Genomic DNA, 16,547 nt, shown 5'->3' with positions numbered 1-16,547 from the left:
ACCATCATTTCCAGCCACTAGAAGCCCACAAATGGGATAGGACAGGCATCCCCAAACTTCGGCCCTCCAGATGTTTTGGACTACAATTCCCACCTTCCCCAACCACTGGTCCTGTTAACTAGGGATCATGGGAGTTGTAGGCCAAAACATCTGGAGGGCCACAGTTTGGGGATGCCTGGGATAGGAAGTTACATGAAACACTGTGGGGCAGGGCTAAGCAGCTGATGCCACGCAAGCCAATTGGACAGCTTAAAATAAAATAAAACCCTGGGCCCATCCGTGGGCTTTAGTTCATAGCAAGTTGTACCCTGTTAGATTCAAAGTACATATGAGAAGCTATGAAATTATGCCAAGGCTTTTTCCAGAGGTGACTTCTTCTTGCAACTCTAGATCAGAACGTAAGACATGTCTTCATTCCCATCCTGCCAGGCTATATCAGAGAAAGGGGTCATTTCTGTTCATTTCTTGTACCCCTTGACCTATGGACACAATTTTTCCTCTCACCTGAAGATGGGAAGAATCGTCATGATTAAAAATGAATGGGTTGAGTTGGCCTAAGGGCACAGGCTTCTCTGCTGTTCTGTACCTTGAGGGCTTACAAAGGAATTATTAAACTGAATTTGTGGACCACTACAAGTCCATATTATAAGTCCCTATGTCCTTAAAAAAAAAATAAGCTTACTTATTACGGATAGCCAATAGTTGAACATTTTCCTCTAATTTTGTTGCTGTTTATGTATAGCTCTCAAGCTTTCCATTTGAGTGAATGCTTTAGTGTGTGCCCAGATTGTGACAAAAGACATCATGGAAAACAATTTTGCAAAATCTTGTTAAATAAATCTGGATATGTGCATGTTGAGCCCATGTTGTGATATTGAGAAGTGACAGTTCATGTTGACTTAGCACAATGAGGGTTGTTATGAGAATCATGGCAACTTCCCAGTTGTCTTAACATCCTCTTTTAGTTTGCTAGTCTTCAGCCCAGGCTTCCTCAACCTTGGCCCTCCAGATGTTTTTGGCCTACAACTCCCATGATCCCTAGCTAGCAGGACCAGTGGTCAGGGGTGGTGGGAATTGTAGTCTCAAAACATCTGGAGGGCAAGGTTGGGGAAGCCTGCTTTAGCCTATGAATTCTTGGGAACTGGAAATATACACATATGTCGGAAAGGTTGAAGTTAAAACTATTCTGGTTAAATAATTGGCACGAATGTCCAGTTAGCTCTTTCTCAGTTACTTCTCTGACACCACATAATAGTTAATAATGGATTGTGTCTTGGAAGTTAGAGTAGGCTATGCATTTTTATGTTCTTCATCAGATGTTGTTCTTTTTGTAGATTGTTAATAGTTTTACTCTGACTTGAAACTAGATTAAGATCTGTTTGGCAAACAGTAAAGTAAAATCTTCGCTTTCCCTCCCCTTTTACACATAGTATTGGTGTGCTTTTTGCTTATGCTGCTAACCAGCACCTCACAAGTCAAGTCAGAGGAGCAAGGAAGCTGGTGAACAGTAATTTCAAAGACCTGAGGATTTTCCTGAATGAGACACCTGGGGTAAAGTAATACCTTTTTTTGTTACAGCAAGTAAGAAAGAAAGTGGGCACAGCAGTAATGCACAGATCAAAATTGCAGATTTCGGACATTATATCAAACAATGGCTTGTGCTCATGGTATGGTAGAACCCAAGCCATTGTGAGTCAGTTTGCAAGTAACACCCCAAGCCAACTGTTTTTCTCCTCCTCCTGGTTCTGCTGCTGGTGCTCTTTTGTGAGCCAAGTCATGGTTTGCCTTAGTGTTCTGTCTGAACCTGGGTTCCCAGTTTGTCTCACACCAGGCAAGCTGTGAGCTCCCTGTGGAAGAACAAACCTTATTTACAGCTCGCAAAAGGGCCCGAGGGAATGTGTGGGTTGGCTTCACCCTCCTGATGCTGCTGAACACACTGACAACAACCCCAAGCCAACAGGTGTACCACTTCGTTTCAACATAAGGATGGGAGCCTGGCCAGTCCTTCACAGAATGGAGGCCACCCTCCTTCAGACAGAGCTTGGGACCATTTCTGGTGTCCACAGGATCATGAAAGGGGTTGAGTTCACCCTGCACAATCCAGGGGAATCTTTGCCAGCAAACACCAGATGCAGAAAAAAGATCAAGCTTTTATTTACCTTTCTAAAAGATTGTACATGATCCTGGCAACTGGAAACCCAATACAGTTTGTTTTGGTGTGGTGTACATATGTTGGATAGAACTATATCGATAATTGAAGCTTACTGCATAAAGCAGTTTTTCTTGGATGTGTTTTAGATTGCAGAATGACCGTTCCCCACACAAAGGGGAGGTGCATTTTGCGCAGTCGCGCACAGCCCCCTGGGATCCTTGAGGCAGCCCTGGAGGTTTGGAAGCCGGCACTGCGTAACCTGGGGCTGCATACTGGTGTTCTCCACCCACGCAGTTAGCCATCCAGTCCAGCTCAGGGAGGCGTGCCGGGGAGATGGGCCAGGTAGGAACAGGTAGCCTTACCTTGCACACAGTGAAGTGGAGACATTCTTGGGAAGCAGTCAATGGCTCCAGAGCTTTCCCACCCTCCACTCCCCAAAAATAAAAAATTAATTAATGATTGCATTACAGGTTATTTTATTCCACAGGCATACACGCACGCAGGCGCTGCTACGACAAGGCTGCTGTTGAAGGGCCAGAAAGGAATTTCCCTGCATTGGCAGGTTTCGCCTTTCCCGTAGCAATTTGCCACAAGTTTGGCGGGTGCAGGCCTTGGGCGGAATCCTTTAGTCATTTGCATAAATGGGCGGGGCATGGGGCGGTAACCCCCCCACCCCATTGCGGCGGCGGTAACAGGGTTCCTGTAAATGGGGCATAAGGGAGGGGCATTGACCATATGCATAGGCTGCCATTGCCCTCCCCCTCCAGCAGCTGTGATCGAGGGGGGGCGGGCTATCTGCTTGAACATATGTTCTCCAGAGTTAGCCCAACCCCCACACATGCTGGACAACCCTGAAAATTACCCCACCCCCGGCTGGGGGCTGGGAGGGATATACGCCCAATGCCTGCGCCAAGGTCTTCCTACATCTGAATTTTAATAAAGTTGTGGCCAATTTTAATCCCATCAAACGTGGTCTTGTGTCATTATTCCGCTCGGGGGCTGCCCAGGGTTTTGGGGGACTCCGCCTGACTGCGCAATGCATTTCCAAGATCAGACTGGTTGTTTTGTGGTACAACATTTTTATAGAAGCCAAACCTATAGTTGTACTTGATTTCTTCCCTCCTCTTCAGGTTTTCAGAAAGCCACTCAACAGAATAATCAAGGCTGTCTAATTAGTACATACATTAGAGAACACCTTGTCCCAAAATGGAATGAAGTGTAGGAAGGAGCTTGCTGCTTATATGTATTGGTGTGTTCTTCTTTATGTTTAAGAGTAACATTTAAACTATTAATCATTTTATCTTGCAGCAAATTGACTATTTGGTGAGTCAGTATGACACTACCAAGAAGAAAGCACTTTCTGACCTTAATAGTAAGTATAATCAACAGCATTTCATTGGAGTACATAAAACTTTCCTTAGGGATACCACTGTTCTCTCAGTCTCAGCTCCCTGAATGAAATATGGAAGCATTACAGCTAAAATACATCGTATAAATTCTAAATACAGTGGAACCTCTATTTGCGACCATAATCCATTCCAGAGGTTCGCCTGGAGGTCAAAACAGGTTGCTGGGAGAGGCACCGTTGTGCGAAGGCACGGGCAGCGATTGCCCGCTTCTGCGCATGCGTGGACGGCGGCAAACCCGCCGGTTACTTCCGGGTTTGCCGCGGTCACGACTTGGAACGACCATAAGAAGAGGCGATGGTAAGTAGAGGTTCGACTGTACAAGTTATACAGTGGAACCTCGGTTTATGAACACCTCGGTTTATGAATTTTCGGTTTATGAACGCTGCGGACCCATCTGGAACGGATTAATTCATTTTCCATTACTTTCAATGGGAAAGTTTGCTTCAGTTTATGAACGCTTCAGTTTATGAACAGACTTCCGGAACCAATTACACCCATGCTTCAGTTTATGAACGCTTCAGTTTAAGTACTCCGCGGACCCATCTGGAACGGATTAATCCACTTTCCATTACTTTCAATGGGAAAGTTTGCTTCAGTTTATGAACGCTTACTCCGCAGACCATCTGGAACGGATTAATTCACTTTCCATTACTTTCAATTGGAAAGTTCGCTTCAGTTTATGAACGCTTCAGTTTATGAACAGACTTCCGGAACCAATTGTGTTCATAAACCGAGGTACCACTGTAATAACTAAGAAATGTTGTTGTTTAGTCGTTTCGTCGTGTCCGACTCTTCGTGACCCCATGGACCAGAGCACGCCAGGCACTCCTGTCTTCCACTGCCTCCCGCAGTTTGGTCAGACTCATGTTCGTAGCTTCGAGAACACTGTCCAACCATCTCGTCCTCTGACGTCCCCTTCTCCTAAGAAATACTATTTCTTCTCCTAAGAAATACTGAAGTATTAAATAGCAGGTTTATGTGTTAACAAAATGAACCTAAGTTATTACCAAGATCTGAAACAAACTTGTGGTTGTAAGTGGATTATGTTAAACACCAAGAAAAATTATTTGGGTAATGTCCAGCTGAGTTACCTGGAGTAAACCCATTGAAAACAAATTGGACATAAAGTGACTTGAGTCCATCGATTCCCGTCAGTCTGTTCTGCCTATGACTAACATTGAATACCACCAATTATAATGAAACAACATTAGCATAGCTTTGCTCTAGTCATGCTCAGGTTCAGCTAGAAATGTACATTCTTAGCTGCTTTTTAAAGAAGGGATTCTCTGTGTGTTCCTTGGGGAATTCTCTAGCACAGCATGAAAGTCATACCTGAGCTCTTGGAATGGAGTGTATGCATGGATATTTTTCATGCTAGATAACAAGCAGAAGAGAACCACTAGCTACTGTATTTTTTATCATTTATTAGAATTTAGAATGCAAACCCTTTGCCATTTTATATGAGCATCTTCAAGGTGACTTGCAAGCGTTAAAAAACACCTATTAAAATAAACAACAATAAAACCGTTGGGATAAAAGCAGCAAAAAACTGCTAGAAACTAGTAAAGAGATTTTCTTAAAACCATTAAAATCACACAGGGAAATCGGGTTAACTCTGACTGATGCCAGGTAAACATCTTTAGGGAGGGAGTTTGGGTTATATACCATGGACAAGAGCCTCATAGTTTGCATCCACATTGCAGGATAAAACAATGGTTCTCCAAATAAAGACATTCTTCCCTAAAGTGGAACATGCAGTTGCCGGAGGAGAAATGAGATCTCCCCCAAATTTCAAGGTGGCAAAGACCTCAGGACAGGGAGGAGGTGTCTGTCTTTATTCCTTTTGATCTTCATGATCTCAAACCTAAAAATAGGGTGACCATGAGCAACTGAACTGCCATGCTTCAATAATATGAGGTCTGTTTGTATAGTTTCTCTTTAGAGCAAAGGCTCTTTTGGACATAACACTAAAAGGAAAATTTGCCTTTGCAACCTACTGTTCCTTGAAAGTCCTAATGTACTGGCAGTTATCATATTCTAGGTGGGTCATTTTAGCTTAGGAGGTCTCTTCAGAAAGAGGAGGAAGAAATGCTTTTCAATGATTTCTATCTCAAAAAGCATGAGGACGATACGAAGGCACCCAGCACTCAACTATCTATCGACTGCAAAATTGTGTCATGGTTACAAATAGCACTGCAACTTTTAAATCCAGTGCAATCAAAGGACAGCGCTCTTCCTGCTTCCAGTTTTTATTCTTGGATTTTTAGGGGGGGGGATATAAAAGACACCAGCTCTATGCAGTGTAAAATGTGTTAGTCCAGTCCACTAGCATTTAATCCTTGCATGCCATGTTGGTGATGCCCAACTGTATCAAGGAGCCATTTCGATCGGATTATTTCTCCCTGTGTCCTTTTCTAACAGATGTTGGGCCATTGCTTGGCAGAAGAGTCCAAGAGCAGCTGGCAAAGGAGGTGCGCCCTGCACTCGATGGAGCCCTAACCATGGCAGGAGGTAAAGAGACCACTGTCATTGCCAATCCATTTGTCCACTTCATAAGTTCTGATGGATGCTTCTGCAGTACAGCAGGGATCAACTCATTTCATGCTCCCCAGGCTCCCAAGTTGGTTGAATGGCAGCCCATGCATGCACTTCGAAATATTTCTTTATGTGTTCGTAATGTAGTCCCTTAGGATTAAAAATCCACAAGGCGGCCATTTATTTATTTTAATAAATTAAACTTTTAATAATAATAATAATTTATTATTTATACCCCGCCCATCTGGCCGGGTTTCCCCAGCCACTCTGGGCGGCTTCCAACAAAACAGAAATTCTAAAATACAGAAATCCATCAAACATTAAAAGCTTCCCTAAACAGGGCTGCCTTGAGATGCCTTCTAAAGGTCTGGTAATTGTTGTTCTCTTTGGCCTCTAGTCAAAGTGTGTGGCTGCTTAACCTTTCCTCACTTCCCCCCCCCCCAATGGGATTCTGGAGGTGTGACTGTCACATCATGGGTTAAACCAGGCATCCCAAAACTTCGGCCCTCCAGATGTTTTGGACTACAATTCCCATCATCTCCGACCACTGGTCCTGTTAGCTAGGGATCATGGGAGTTGTAGGCCAAAACATCTGGAGGGCCGCAGTTTGGGGGTGCCTGGGTTAAACCCAGTGCTTTTTTTTCCCCTAAAAATTTTTTTGGGGGTACTCTCATTTTGACTCAAGAAAATCACCATTTTATAGTTCAAATCTGGAAAAGAATATGGACAAAAGTACAGAGATTCACAAAATGTTTAGGCGTATGCAAACACCTGCATGCCCCCACAGGAAAAAAAGCACTGGGTAAAGCGCTCTGAAACCTCTGGGTTTAGGGTGGTATATAAATTCAAAGAACAATAACAATAATGGCAGTTTTGGGGTGGGTGGAGGAAAAGTTAGGGCTGGGCGACATCTGGTTTTCAACACTGCGATTTATCACCAGCTAAACGTTACCATATATTGATATATCACAATGTCTGAAATAAGGATGGAGCTATGAAGAGGCATTGGCTGGCTTCACGGGTTTTCCCACACCGTCATTTTTGCGCAACACACACACACACACAATCATGACTTGTGATATATTGCCAGGTAAAAAATTATGAAACCAATATCACAATACAGACTTCAAAATGGTTTTGGACAATACGCTTTCAAGGTGTTTGGATGCTTATGTTCCTAGACCTGGTTCTGCTGCCAAAAACATAGTTCCAAACATGGTCTGTAATAATAATAATATTATTATTTATACCCCGCCCATCTGGCTGGTTTCCCCAGCCACTCTGGACGGCTTCCAATAAAATATTAAAATACAATAGTCCTTCAGATATTAAAAGCTTCCCTAAACAGGGGTGCCTTCAGATGTCTTCTAAAAGTCTGGTAGTTGTTTTTTCCTTTGACATCTGGTGGGAGGGCGTTCCACAGGGCAGGTGCCACTACCGAGAAGGCCCTCTGCCTGGTTCCCTGTAACTTGGCTTCTTGCAGCGAGGAAACCGCCAGAAGGCCCTCGGCGCTGAACCTCAGTGTCCGGGCAGAACGATGGGGGGTGGAAACGCTCCTTTGGGTATACTGGACCGAGGCTGAAATTAACCTCTTTTCTGTATGAAGGTAATGTCCTGGTACAAGATACCTTAAATGGTTCTGTGTCAATGGAGAGGCATCTCTTTCTCTTTATGATTATTATTATTTTGCTGTGTGTTGGCAACTGTGTTTGCATACCTCACAAAAACCTTTTCTCATCCTCCACTCTTTGCTTTATTTCTCTGTTTGTCTTGAAGTCAAAGTGGAAAGGGCCATTAAAGGTAAAATATCACAAATGACTCGTGTTAAATGTCTTCCTTGCTTAATCCCCCTTGTGCAGTTGCTTCGTGGTCATCTTTCCATTGTGTTCAACCCTTTATTGTTTTGGGTCCATAGGATGGATCCCAGAAGCAAAGGCTAACCAGTTATCAGCTGCAAACTATAGCTAATATACTCTGCGAAATAACTCTGATCTGGAGTAAGCAGGCTGTGGATTGAAGCTATAGGACTTGTATTCTGTGGATAATAACTTGTACACCAGAGCTTTCCAAACTGTATGTCGCGACACTTTTGTGTGTCAGCTGCAGTGTGTGGGTGTGTCGTGTGAATGTTCCTTGCACTCCTCACAGGGCTGGAAAGAGGTTAGTTTAACCTCTGATTTGCTAGTAAAACTGCATTACTGTGTCGCAAAATGATGCATCTCATTAACGTGAAAAGTTTGGAAAGTTCTGTTTTACAGCGTCAGTTCAGCATAGCAGATACAGTAGTACTTTGTTTTTTGAACAGCTTAGTTCTCAAACATTTTGGCTCCCAAACGCCGCAAACCCAGAAGTGTTCCAGTTTGTGAACTCTTTTTGGAAGCCGAACATCCGACGGGGCTTCCACGGCTTCCGATCGGCTGCAGGAGCTTCCTGCAGCCAATCAGAAGCCACGCTTTGGTTTCCAAACATTTTGGAAGTCGAATGGACTTCCGAAACGGATTCCGTTTGACTTCCAAGGTACGACTCTATATGGATAATGAGAGTACCGGAAATGGCAAGCTAGCTAGTAGGCAAGAGTGCTGGTTGTGTTTCTCTTGCAGTAGGAAAGTTGGGTTTTGGCTGGCAATAAATTGTATGAACAGGAATGGGAGGGGGGAAATAATTTTAGGGTAACAAAAAATCGGGGGGAGGGGGGGTGTTGTTTCCCTGCTTCACGTTTTTCCTGGTGCAGACAATAGACGACGCTTAACAATGGTTGATGGCAATCATGGCTTCTTGCTGCTTTAACCCCGATTAATATTGTGAAATGTCCAGTGAAACCATTTCTTTTTGGACGAATCCCAGAGGGCATGCAAAGGAAGTGAGACTTGCCTGTCACTTTGCAACCAGAGAGGCTAGAATGGTTTATGGTGATTAACACAACCATAGTTTATAAACACACTTCAAACCATTGTTTCATGTGTTCAGTGAGTGGTTAATTATGGAATAGATATTAGATATGGATATAAAGGGGTTGTTCATGTTTCTGATTCCAATAAACGTAGCTTGTAATAATATGTTTATTTCAGCGGAAGTAGACATTGTAGCTTGTTTGGCATTTAGAGGCTCTTGAACTTGTTCAACTGCCCTTGAAAAGAGCTTGCTTGGCCCCACTTGGCAAGCAACCAAGAAGCAGAAAACTGCAGGGCAAGTATTCTTGCCAGCAGACAAATTCAGGCGAGGGTCTCGAGGCTCCAGTCTACTATCCCTTACAGTGGTACCTCGGTTTATGAACACAATTGGTTCCAGAAGTCTGTTCATAAACTGAAGCGTTCATAAACTGAAGCGAACTTTTCCATTGAAAGTAATGGAAACTGGATTAATCCGTTCCAGACGGTCCGCAGAGTACTTAAACTGAAGCGTTCATAAACTGAAGCGAACTTTTCCATTGAAAGTAATGGAAAGTGGATTAATCCGTTCCAGACGGGTCTGCGGAGTACTTAAACTGAAGCGTTCATAAACTGAAGCATGTGTGTAATTGGTTCCGGAAGTCTGTTCATAAACTGAAGCGTTCATAAACTGAAGCGAACTTTCCCATTGAAAGTAATGGGAAATGAATTAATCCGTTCCAGATGGGTCCACGGTGTTCATAAACCGAAAATTCATAAACCGAGGTGTTCATAAACCGAGGTTCCACTGTACTTGCTTTGTAAATGGCCGTCCTGGAGAAGCTGGTGCTAAGCGGGGCTCTAGTGATAGAACATGATTAGAGGACTTTGGTAACAAATGTGGCCTGTGAATTTCAAGCTCCTCCTTTTAGAACTGTATTGTCCTCTTAATTGCAGTATTGGTACCTTGATCTGGTAGTAGTCCTTTCTGTGTTGCTAGATGATGCACAAAGCTGGTGCCTAAGCCATCTGGTAGGGTTGCCATATCTTGGAGAGCAAAGAAGAGGACAGCCTGAGTTGGGGGAAAGAGATTTGCAGGCGCGCGGAGCCGCTGCATCTGCGTGCCTCTTTCCCCAGCTCGGGCTGGCAACGGCTGTGCCATGTGGAGCAGCCCCAGCCCAAACTGCCCAAGCCTGAGCCAACACCCCCCCCCCAATTAAAAAAACCCCAACCCTTACATTTCCTTTAAAATGTAAAAATCCACCCGGATGGGAATGTTGGCCCCCCCAAAAGAGGACATGTCCAGGTTTCCCCGGACGTACGGCAACCCTACCATACCGCTAAAGTTCTTGGGTGTTGTTTTGTTTTGTTTTTAATTCAATCATGACAGCTATTCGTGAAACAAAGGAGGCTCTGGAGAACGTGAGTGTGTCTGTGGAGGTCCTGCAGGAGGGCACCGAGAAGCTGCATGCCAACCTGACGGATGTTAAAGAGCACCTGATCAACACACTCGGGGATTCAGCTTGCACAGCTGCCCAAGCGTCATCCACCTGCAACGTCATCAGGAATTCCTTAGATCAGCTAAACATCAATGCCAACTTCAGCAAGGTAAGGGAGATATTCCATCAACATTCCACCAGTTCTTCTCAGTGGCCGAATTCTCACTCAGAAGTCAGCCTTTTTTCTGGCCATTGAATGAATGAATGAATTTGCACATCACCCTTCGGCATCAAAGTACAAAATAAAAACACAAAATGCTTAATAAAAAATTGGAACAACAAAACAATCCCACCTCCCACAAACACATTTATAAGGCCATAGAATATCAATCAGCCCAAAGGCAAGGCTATAAACATTTTCACCTGGCACCTAAAGATGTATAATGGAGGCATAGGGCAAGAGATGAGCCTTCCACAAGTGCGGAGCCACTGCAGAAAAGGCCCATTCTCATGTTGCTGCTCTCCGGACCTCTCATGGGGCAGGCACATGAAGAAGGGCTTCTGATGATGGTTACAGAGTTCAGGTCAGTTCACTCAGTCTATTCAGACTGAAGGTAGGGCCTCATGTGACCAAGCACCTTTCCAAACAAAAATGCTCATTGGGACGTGGAAAATAAGGTGCTGATGAGTAGGGGTGGTTCTTGTCTAACCTTCTCTCTGGTTACAGGTAGGTAGCCGTGTTGGTCTGATGCAGTCAAAACAAAATAAAAAAATCCTTCCAGTAGCACCTTAGAGACCAACTAAGTTTGTCATAGGTATGAGCTTTCTGAAGAAGTGTGCATGCACATGAAAGCTCATACCTATGACAAACTTAGTTGGTCTCTAAGGTGCTACTGGAAGGATTTTTTTTATTTTGTCTTCTCTCTGATGTGCAAGTTTTTCCTTGACTGGGGAATGTTTTCTATGTGCAGGAAAACCATAGCTGCCAAGTTTTCCCTTTTCTCGCGAGGAAGCCTATTCAGCATAAGGGAATTTCCCTTAAAAAAAGGGAGAACTTGGCAGCTATGGAAAACTCATGTGAGCCCCTATTTGCAATCTGATGTGGTACACCCCAGACATGGGTTTACCAAATCAGTGAGACCTAGGCCAGCATAGTACCTCCTTAAAAACACTACACCCTTTAGAAACCTCTTCCATGTTGATTTGCCTGCTGAGGAGCCTTTCTTCCTGGATAGCTCAGTCGGTAGAGCATGAGTCTCTTGATCTCAGGGTTGTGGGTTTGAGCCCCATGTTGGGCAAAAGATTCCTGCAAAAGATTCCTCGTGGTCCCTTTCAACTCTAAAATTCTGTGATTCCATGTTGCAGCAGACTTGGGATCGTATTTTAGAATGTATTCTCAGCACATGCAGCACATGAATGTATTCTCAGCTGCCAAGTACACAACATGCCCAATGATAATCAGGGCCTGGATATTGTAGGGGAAGGTTGGTTGTTGTTTGCCATTATTTAACCATTTTTTGCGGGAGAGGAAAGCCCACAGGATGATATTGGGAATTACAGTGAAGCTGAACAAATGATGCAAAGAACAAAGGAAGACTTGACTTTAAACAAATGATGCACAGACTAAAACAAACTTTAACATCTCTTTTCTTCCCTTCAGTTGCCGGGAGTGAATGCTCAACTTGTCAAAGTCAATGAGGTCCTTAAAACAGACCTCTCTAGTCTTGTTCAAAAGGTATGTTACTAGAAGGTATAAATCCATTTACTCTAATTTCAGGATCACACCTGGTGCTCAAGAAGCTGTCGAATTTTGCGCCTTAAGAAAATGTGTCAGCAAATAGATGCTCCGAGTATCTTTGTGTACCAAGGCACATAAGACAAGAGGGGGTGCGCAGCCTTTGTGCCAATGTTACACTTTCCTAAAGTGAAATTGGAGGCATGCCTTATTTATTAAATTTCTATCCCACCTGTTGGTTCAGAAGGACTCCCATGGCGGCGTACATAAAATAATAAAATAAAACTACATTGGGGCTGTTTTACCTGCTCTGATACATAGCATCAGTCCTGAAGTCTGATGCATTTAGATCTCCCACCCTCAGACAAGGGATGTGCAGGGCAGGGCAGACACAATTGTGGATGCCTTTCTCTTGATGTTTAGAGCGTCAGTGCAATTGCTAGGCCTCTTAAGTTATCTCTGAAATCCCCCCATGGGTTGCAACAAGGCATGCCAGCTTGACGGACATTTCCATAATACATATAAGCAAAAATATGCATTCCCTATTGTAAGAGAGAGGGCTTGTAGAGAGCAGCCCACTCTGCTTACTTCTACCAGCTGGGAGAGCAGCAGCGAGAGCAGCAAGTCTGGGAGGGAAAACCAGGAACAGGAAGTGGTCAAGAAGGGTCCAGGGCTCTGCAGAGTCCTGGAGGCTCAGCTCCAGGCTGGGAGCAGGGAAGCAGGGGCGGAGCTAGCTTCAGCAGGGACTGGAAGGGAGGAGGTAGGTAGAAAGGCACCCCAGGAGCCTGGTTTGGGACCACGGAGGACCCATAGAGCAAGGAGGAGGGACGTTTGGATGCCCAGTCTTAAAAGGGGGGTCAGAGCTCGCGAGACGCCATTGTGGGCTTCTGCCCCACGCAGAGCAGACATGATTTGAGACATCTCACCACTGTATATAGCATGCACAACAATAAAACTCTGAAAATCCAGAGGATGTGTGGAGTGCTTACTCGGGAGTAGCCCACCCCCTTCTGTGACACATATAATACACAGGCAGTTCAGGGGAATGAAGCTCATAGATTCTTCAAAGAAGCATGATCCCAGTTCACATGCGGTGGGGAAGAGTGGGCATCTTTGCACACCTCCAAGAATCATAGCTGCCAAGTACCCCGTTTTCTCCGGGAAAACCCCGTTTTTACTTACCTTTTCCCAGTGGTCCCCCGTATCACTTCGTCTCCCATTTTTCTCCGTTATTTTCTCCTGTCGGCGGCCATTTTTTTCCCCGATTTGCCCTTCTATGGGCACCAAAAATGGCCGCCGCCGGCTTCAAAAGCCGCATCTACACATGTCTGGAAGTATAGACGTGACTTCCGGTGTCGGCGGCGGCCATTTTTTGGTGCCCATAGATGGGTGGAGCGACATCGGAAGTTGCGTCGACGCACTTCCTGACATGCGTACAAGCGACTTTCGAAGCCGGCGGCGGCCATTTTTGGTGCCCATAGAAGGGCAAAGCGACACCGGAAGTTACGTCGACGCAACTTCCAGTGTCACACGGCTGCCGGTCCCGGATTCTGCAGTCCGGGACTTGGAAGGTAAGCCAAGAATGTGTAAGCCAAGTATTCCATAATGATGTCTACTCATGTGATACCACCCACGCGACTGTGAAAACGTGCTGGGAGAGCAAGCATGCACATGTCATTTGTGTGATTAGGCATCTGTGTGAGAACTGAGGTCTCCACATGGTTTGAAGTGTCTGATAGGAGAGAGAGGTGTTCTCTCCACCGTGGAAAGGCTGTCACTGGTAGCGTGAACCAGGCATATAGTGAATGTGCATCAGCGCTATGAAAGCTCATGGTACAGTCTAATAGAATAAACCCAGCTTGCAGGTTAGCCCAACTTCCTTTGTAACAAGCTAACTTTAAAATGTGGTGCTATAAACCTTTTGGGTGTGGCCCTTTTAAAGGTAGAAATAAGCATACTGGTCTTTTGTTGTCAAGACACTGTTGGACATCTCAGTTTTTTTATTCCAGGGTTATGCAGCATTTAATGATACACCTGATTTGGTGCTCAATCAGACAAGGAACATTTTATCAGGTAAGGAGGATGAGATAATTGGTTCTCCAACTGGATTGGTTAAAATTATTGACGTGAGCTATCATTTTAGTATCATCTATTTTTTACTTAGGGAAGTAAATCAGAACTATTAAAGAGAAGCCATTAAAATATAGGTTGCTCATCTCCATTTCTAAATACCTAGTGACATTCCAAGGCAGTATCCCAGTTGATTTGGGGTAATGCTTAATCATAATATTGACTACAGTACTTTTTTATTGAATAAGAGCATTTCCTTGATTGCGGTGGGTTGAGGGAGATCTCCACTGCATCAAGGCTATGGCAAAGGCTTCATTCCAGGGGAAGAAGAAGGAAGAGATGGATGGGTGGTTTGTGGAGGAGTCCCTAATCCAGCCATGACTTCTTAGTAGCTGACCCAGGAGCAGTGGAATGCCATGACCTAAAACACTCTCCCAGCTAGGAGAGGAAATCGTAGTCTAATCTACTCACAAGTGAGGCTCTGTTGATAAGATGAAGGGAAGGGGGACCAAAATGTGGCTTAAGAGTGTTGACTGTGTCCATACAATGTAGGGAGAGACCAAGGAACTCTTTGGGTGAAGGCAATTCACCCAATTGGGTGCCAAGTAGCAGAAGGAACATGGGTAATGTGAGAGGGGAGAGAGGGAAGGTTGGAAGAAGAGTACAGTAGTACCTTGGTTTACAAACTTAATCCTTTCCGGAAGTCCATTCTTAAACCGTTCTTAAACCGAGGCGCGCTTTCCCTAATGAGGCCTCCCGGTGCCCTTCCACCATTCGGCTTCCATTCGTAGACCGAGGTAAAGTTCACTAACCGGAACACTACTTCCAGTTTTGCAGAGTTCATATACCGAATAGTTCGTAAACAGGGCTGTTCTTAAACCGAGGTACCACTGTACAGTATAAGGATCTTACTGCGGTGTGGCAGTGGTGAGGTATACTCCCCCCATCTTTATACACTGACATAAGACCCCCCCAAAAAACCCACAATGGCTTAGCACTGGTATTCAGTCTTAGTGTAGGATCCCTTAAATTATGGGTAGCAAGTTTCTACATTTTCACTGGCCATTCTGATTTCTAGATAGTGGTCCAGGGGCCAGAGGTCAACCTTCATAATAAAAATAGCATAAGCTAACCATGAATGTAGATGGGAGGAGAACTCAAAAGTTCTTAATGTGGGGGTACTCAAATGGTTGGGAGTGTAATACGGGCAGACATAGCCCATTTCCAGGAGGTTCCTTGCCTCAATTCTTCTTGCACCCCATGCTGTCTAGCGGCTGCTACCTCTCCTCCAGCCCTCACTTTGGAGAAAATGGGAAGGCGGCAACCCCAGGATTTCACAGGAGAAAAATGGCACTCTGTGCAAAATGGGTAGCCTGCTGGGGACATGCCAATCTTTGTTGGAGCCTCTCTGACACCTCCTATTCTGTTTCTCTTCCCCAAGGCCTAGGGACTTCTTTATTGCTTTGCTCTGGAGAGGAGAGGCTGCCTCAGCAGCAAAAGAGGGCTGGCATTAGCACTCTCTGAGAGTTGAACTGGTGGCAAATGTTCTTTAGGACACAAATGCAAGACTGTTTGTCCATTTCTAGCAAGAGGGGGCTCATAGCTTAGGAACATGGGTGCCATAGGCATAACACTGTTTACAAGTAGGCACGTTTAGAAATGATATACATGTCACAGATAAAACCTGAAGAAATGTAGACTATCTCTTAATAATTGCAGGTGTCTTCCTTTTGAGTTAAGCTCTGCACTAAGCCATAAATGTTCCAGAACTAAGCCCTCAAGCACATTTAAAATAGCTAACATGCTAGCATTTTCCAGATGGGCAAGTGTTGGTGTACCCAGAGTGAGAAAATATTTATTAATCTCTCTCAATTTTTATTCTTGCATTGTGGACCTGTTCTACCCATATAACCAGCTGTACCTTGTAAGTTTGCAAAAAGCAATCCACAGTATGTAACTCATCAAGAAATGCCAAGTGTTTTTTTCAAAATGTCATGTTCTTCCTTAATTTTTCAACCTGGGGGACTTTCAAAGCAAGATCGTTATTTCTCAGTTACTATTAATATGCATCAAGCTTTAAAAAAATCTTCATGCTCCTGTACCTGAGTAGGGGAGTAAAAGCAAAGGGCAGAATTATAACAAAACTAAGCTTGTGAAGCTCCATTGTTTTCATTCTTCCCATTGAAATTATTGGGACTCGAAACTGTTCAGTTCTGGGTGAAGACAGACATAACATGTATAGAACAGTGGGAACAACGTTGGAAGTAGAAAGACCTACATTGGCTCCCAGTGCATTTCCGAACACAATTCAAAGTGTTGGTGCTGACCTTTAAAGCCCTA

At 44.4% G+C, this 16,547-nt stretch overlaps 1 protein-coding gene across 22 annotated transcripts in view; it reads left to right on the top strand.

Moving 5' to 3' along the window:
- Positions 1-16,547, top strand: part of PROM1 (prominin 1) — a 104,528-nt gene that overhangs the window by 49,049 nt on the left and 38,932 nt on the right. For all 22 annotated transcript variants that reach the window (XM_088658098.1, XM_088658081.1, XM_088658117.1 and 19 more), the window contains 6 exons: positions 1,431-1,551; positions 3,461-3,524; positions 5,983-6,072; positions 10,354-10,571; positions 12,063-12,137; positions 14,147-14,210. In XM_088658098.1, the coding sequence (XP_088514224.1) occupies positions 1,431-1,551; positions 3,461-3,524; positions 5,983-6,072; positions 10,354-10,571; positions 12,063-12,137; positions 14,147-14,210 (632 nt within the window). The remainder of the gene's footprint in view (positions 1-1,430; positions 1,552-3,460; positions 3,525-5,982; positions 6,073-10,353; positions 10,572-12,062; positions 12,138-14,146; positions 14,211-16,547) is intronic.

This window comes from Zootoca vivipara, chromosome Z1 (genome assembly GCF_965207765.1).
Source record: "Zootoca vivipara chromosome Z1, rZooViv2.hap1.1, whole genome shotgun sequence".
NCBI lineage: Eukaryota > Metazoa > Chordata > Lepidosauria > Squamata > Lacertidae > Zootoca > Zootoca vivipara.
The sequence above is the reverse complement of the archived record's forward strand: the minus strand, read 5'-3'. Positions and strand labels throughout refer to the sequence as shown.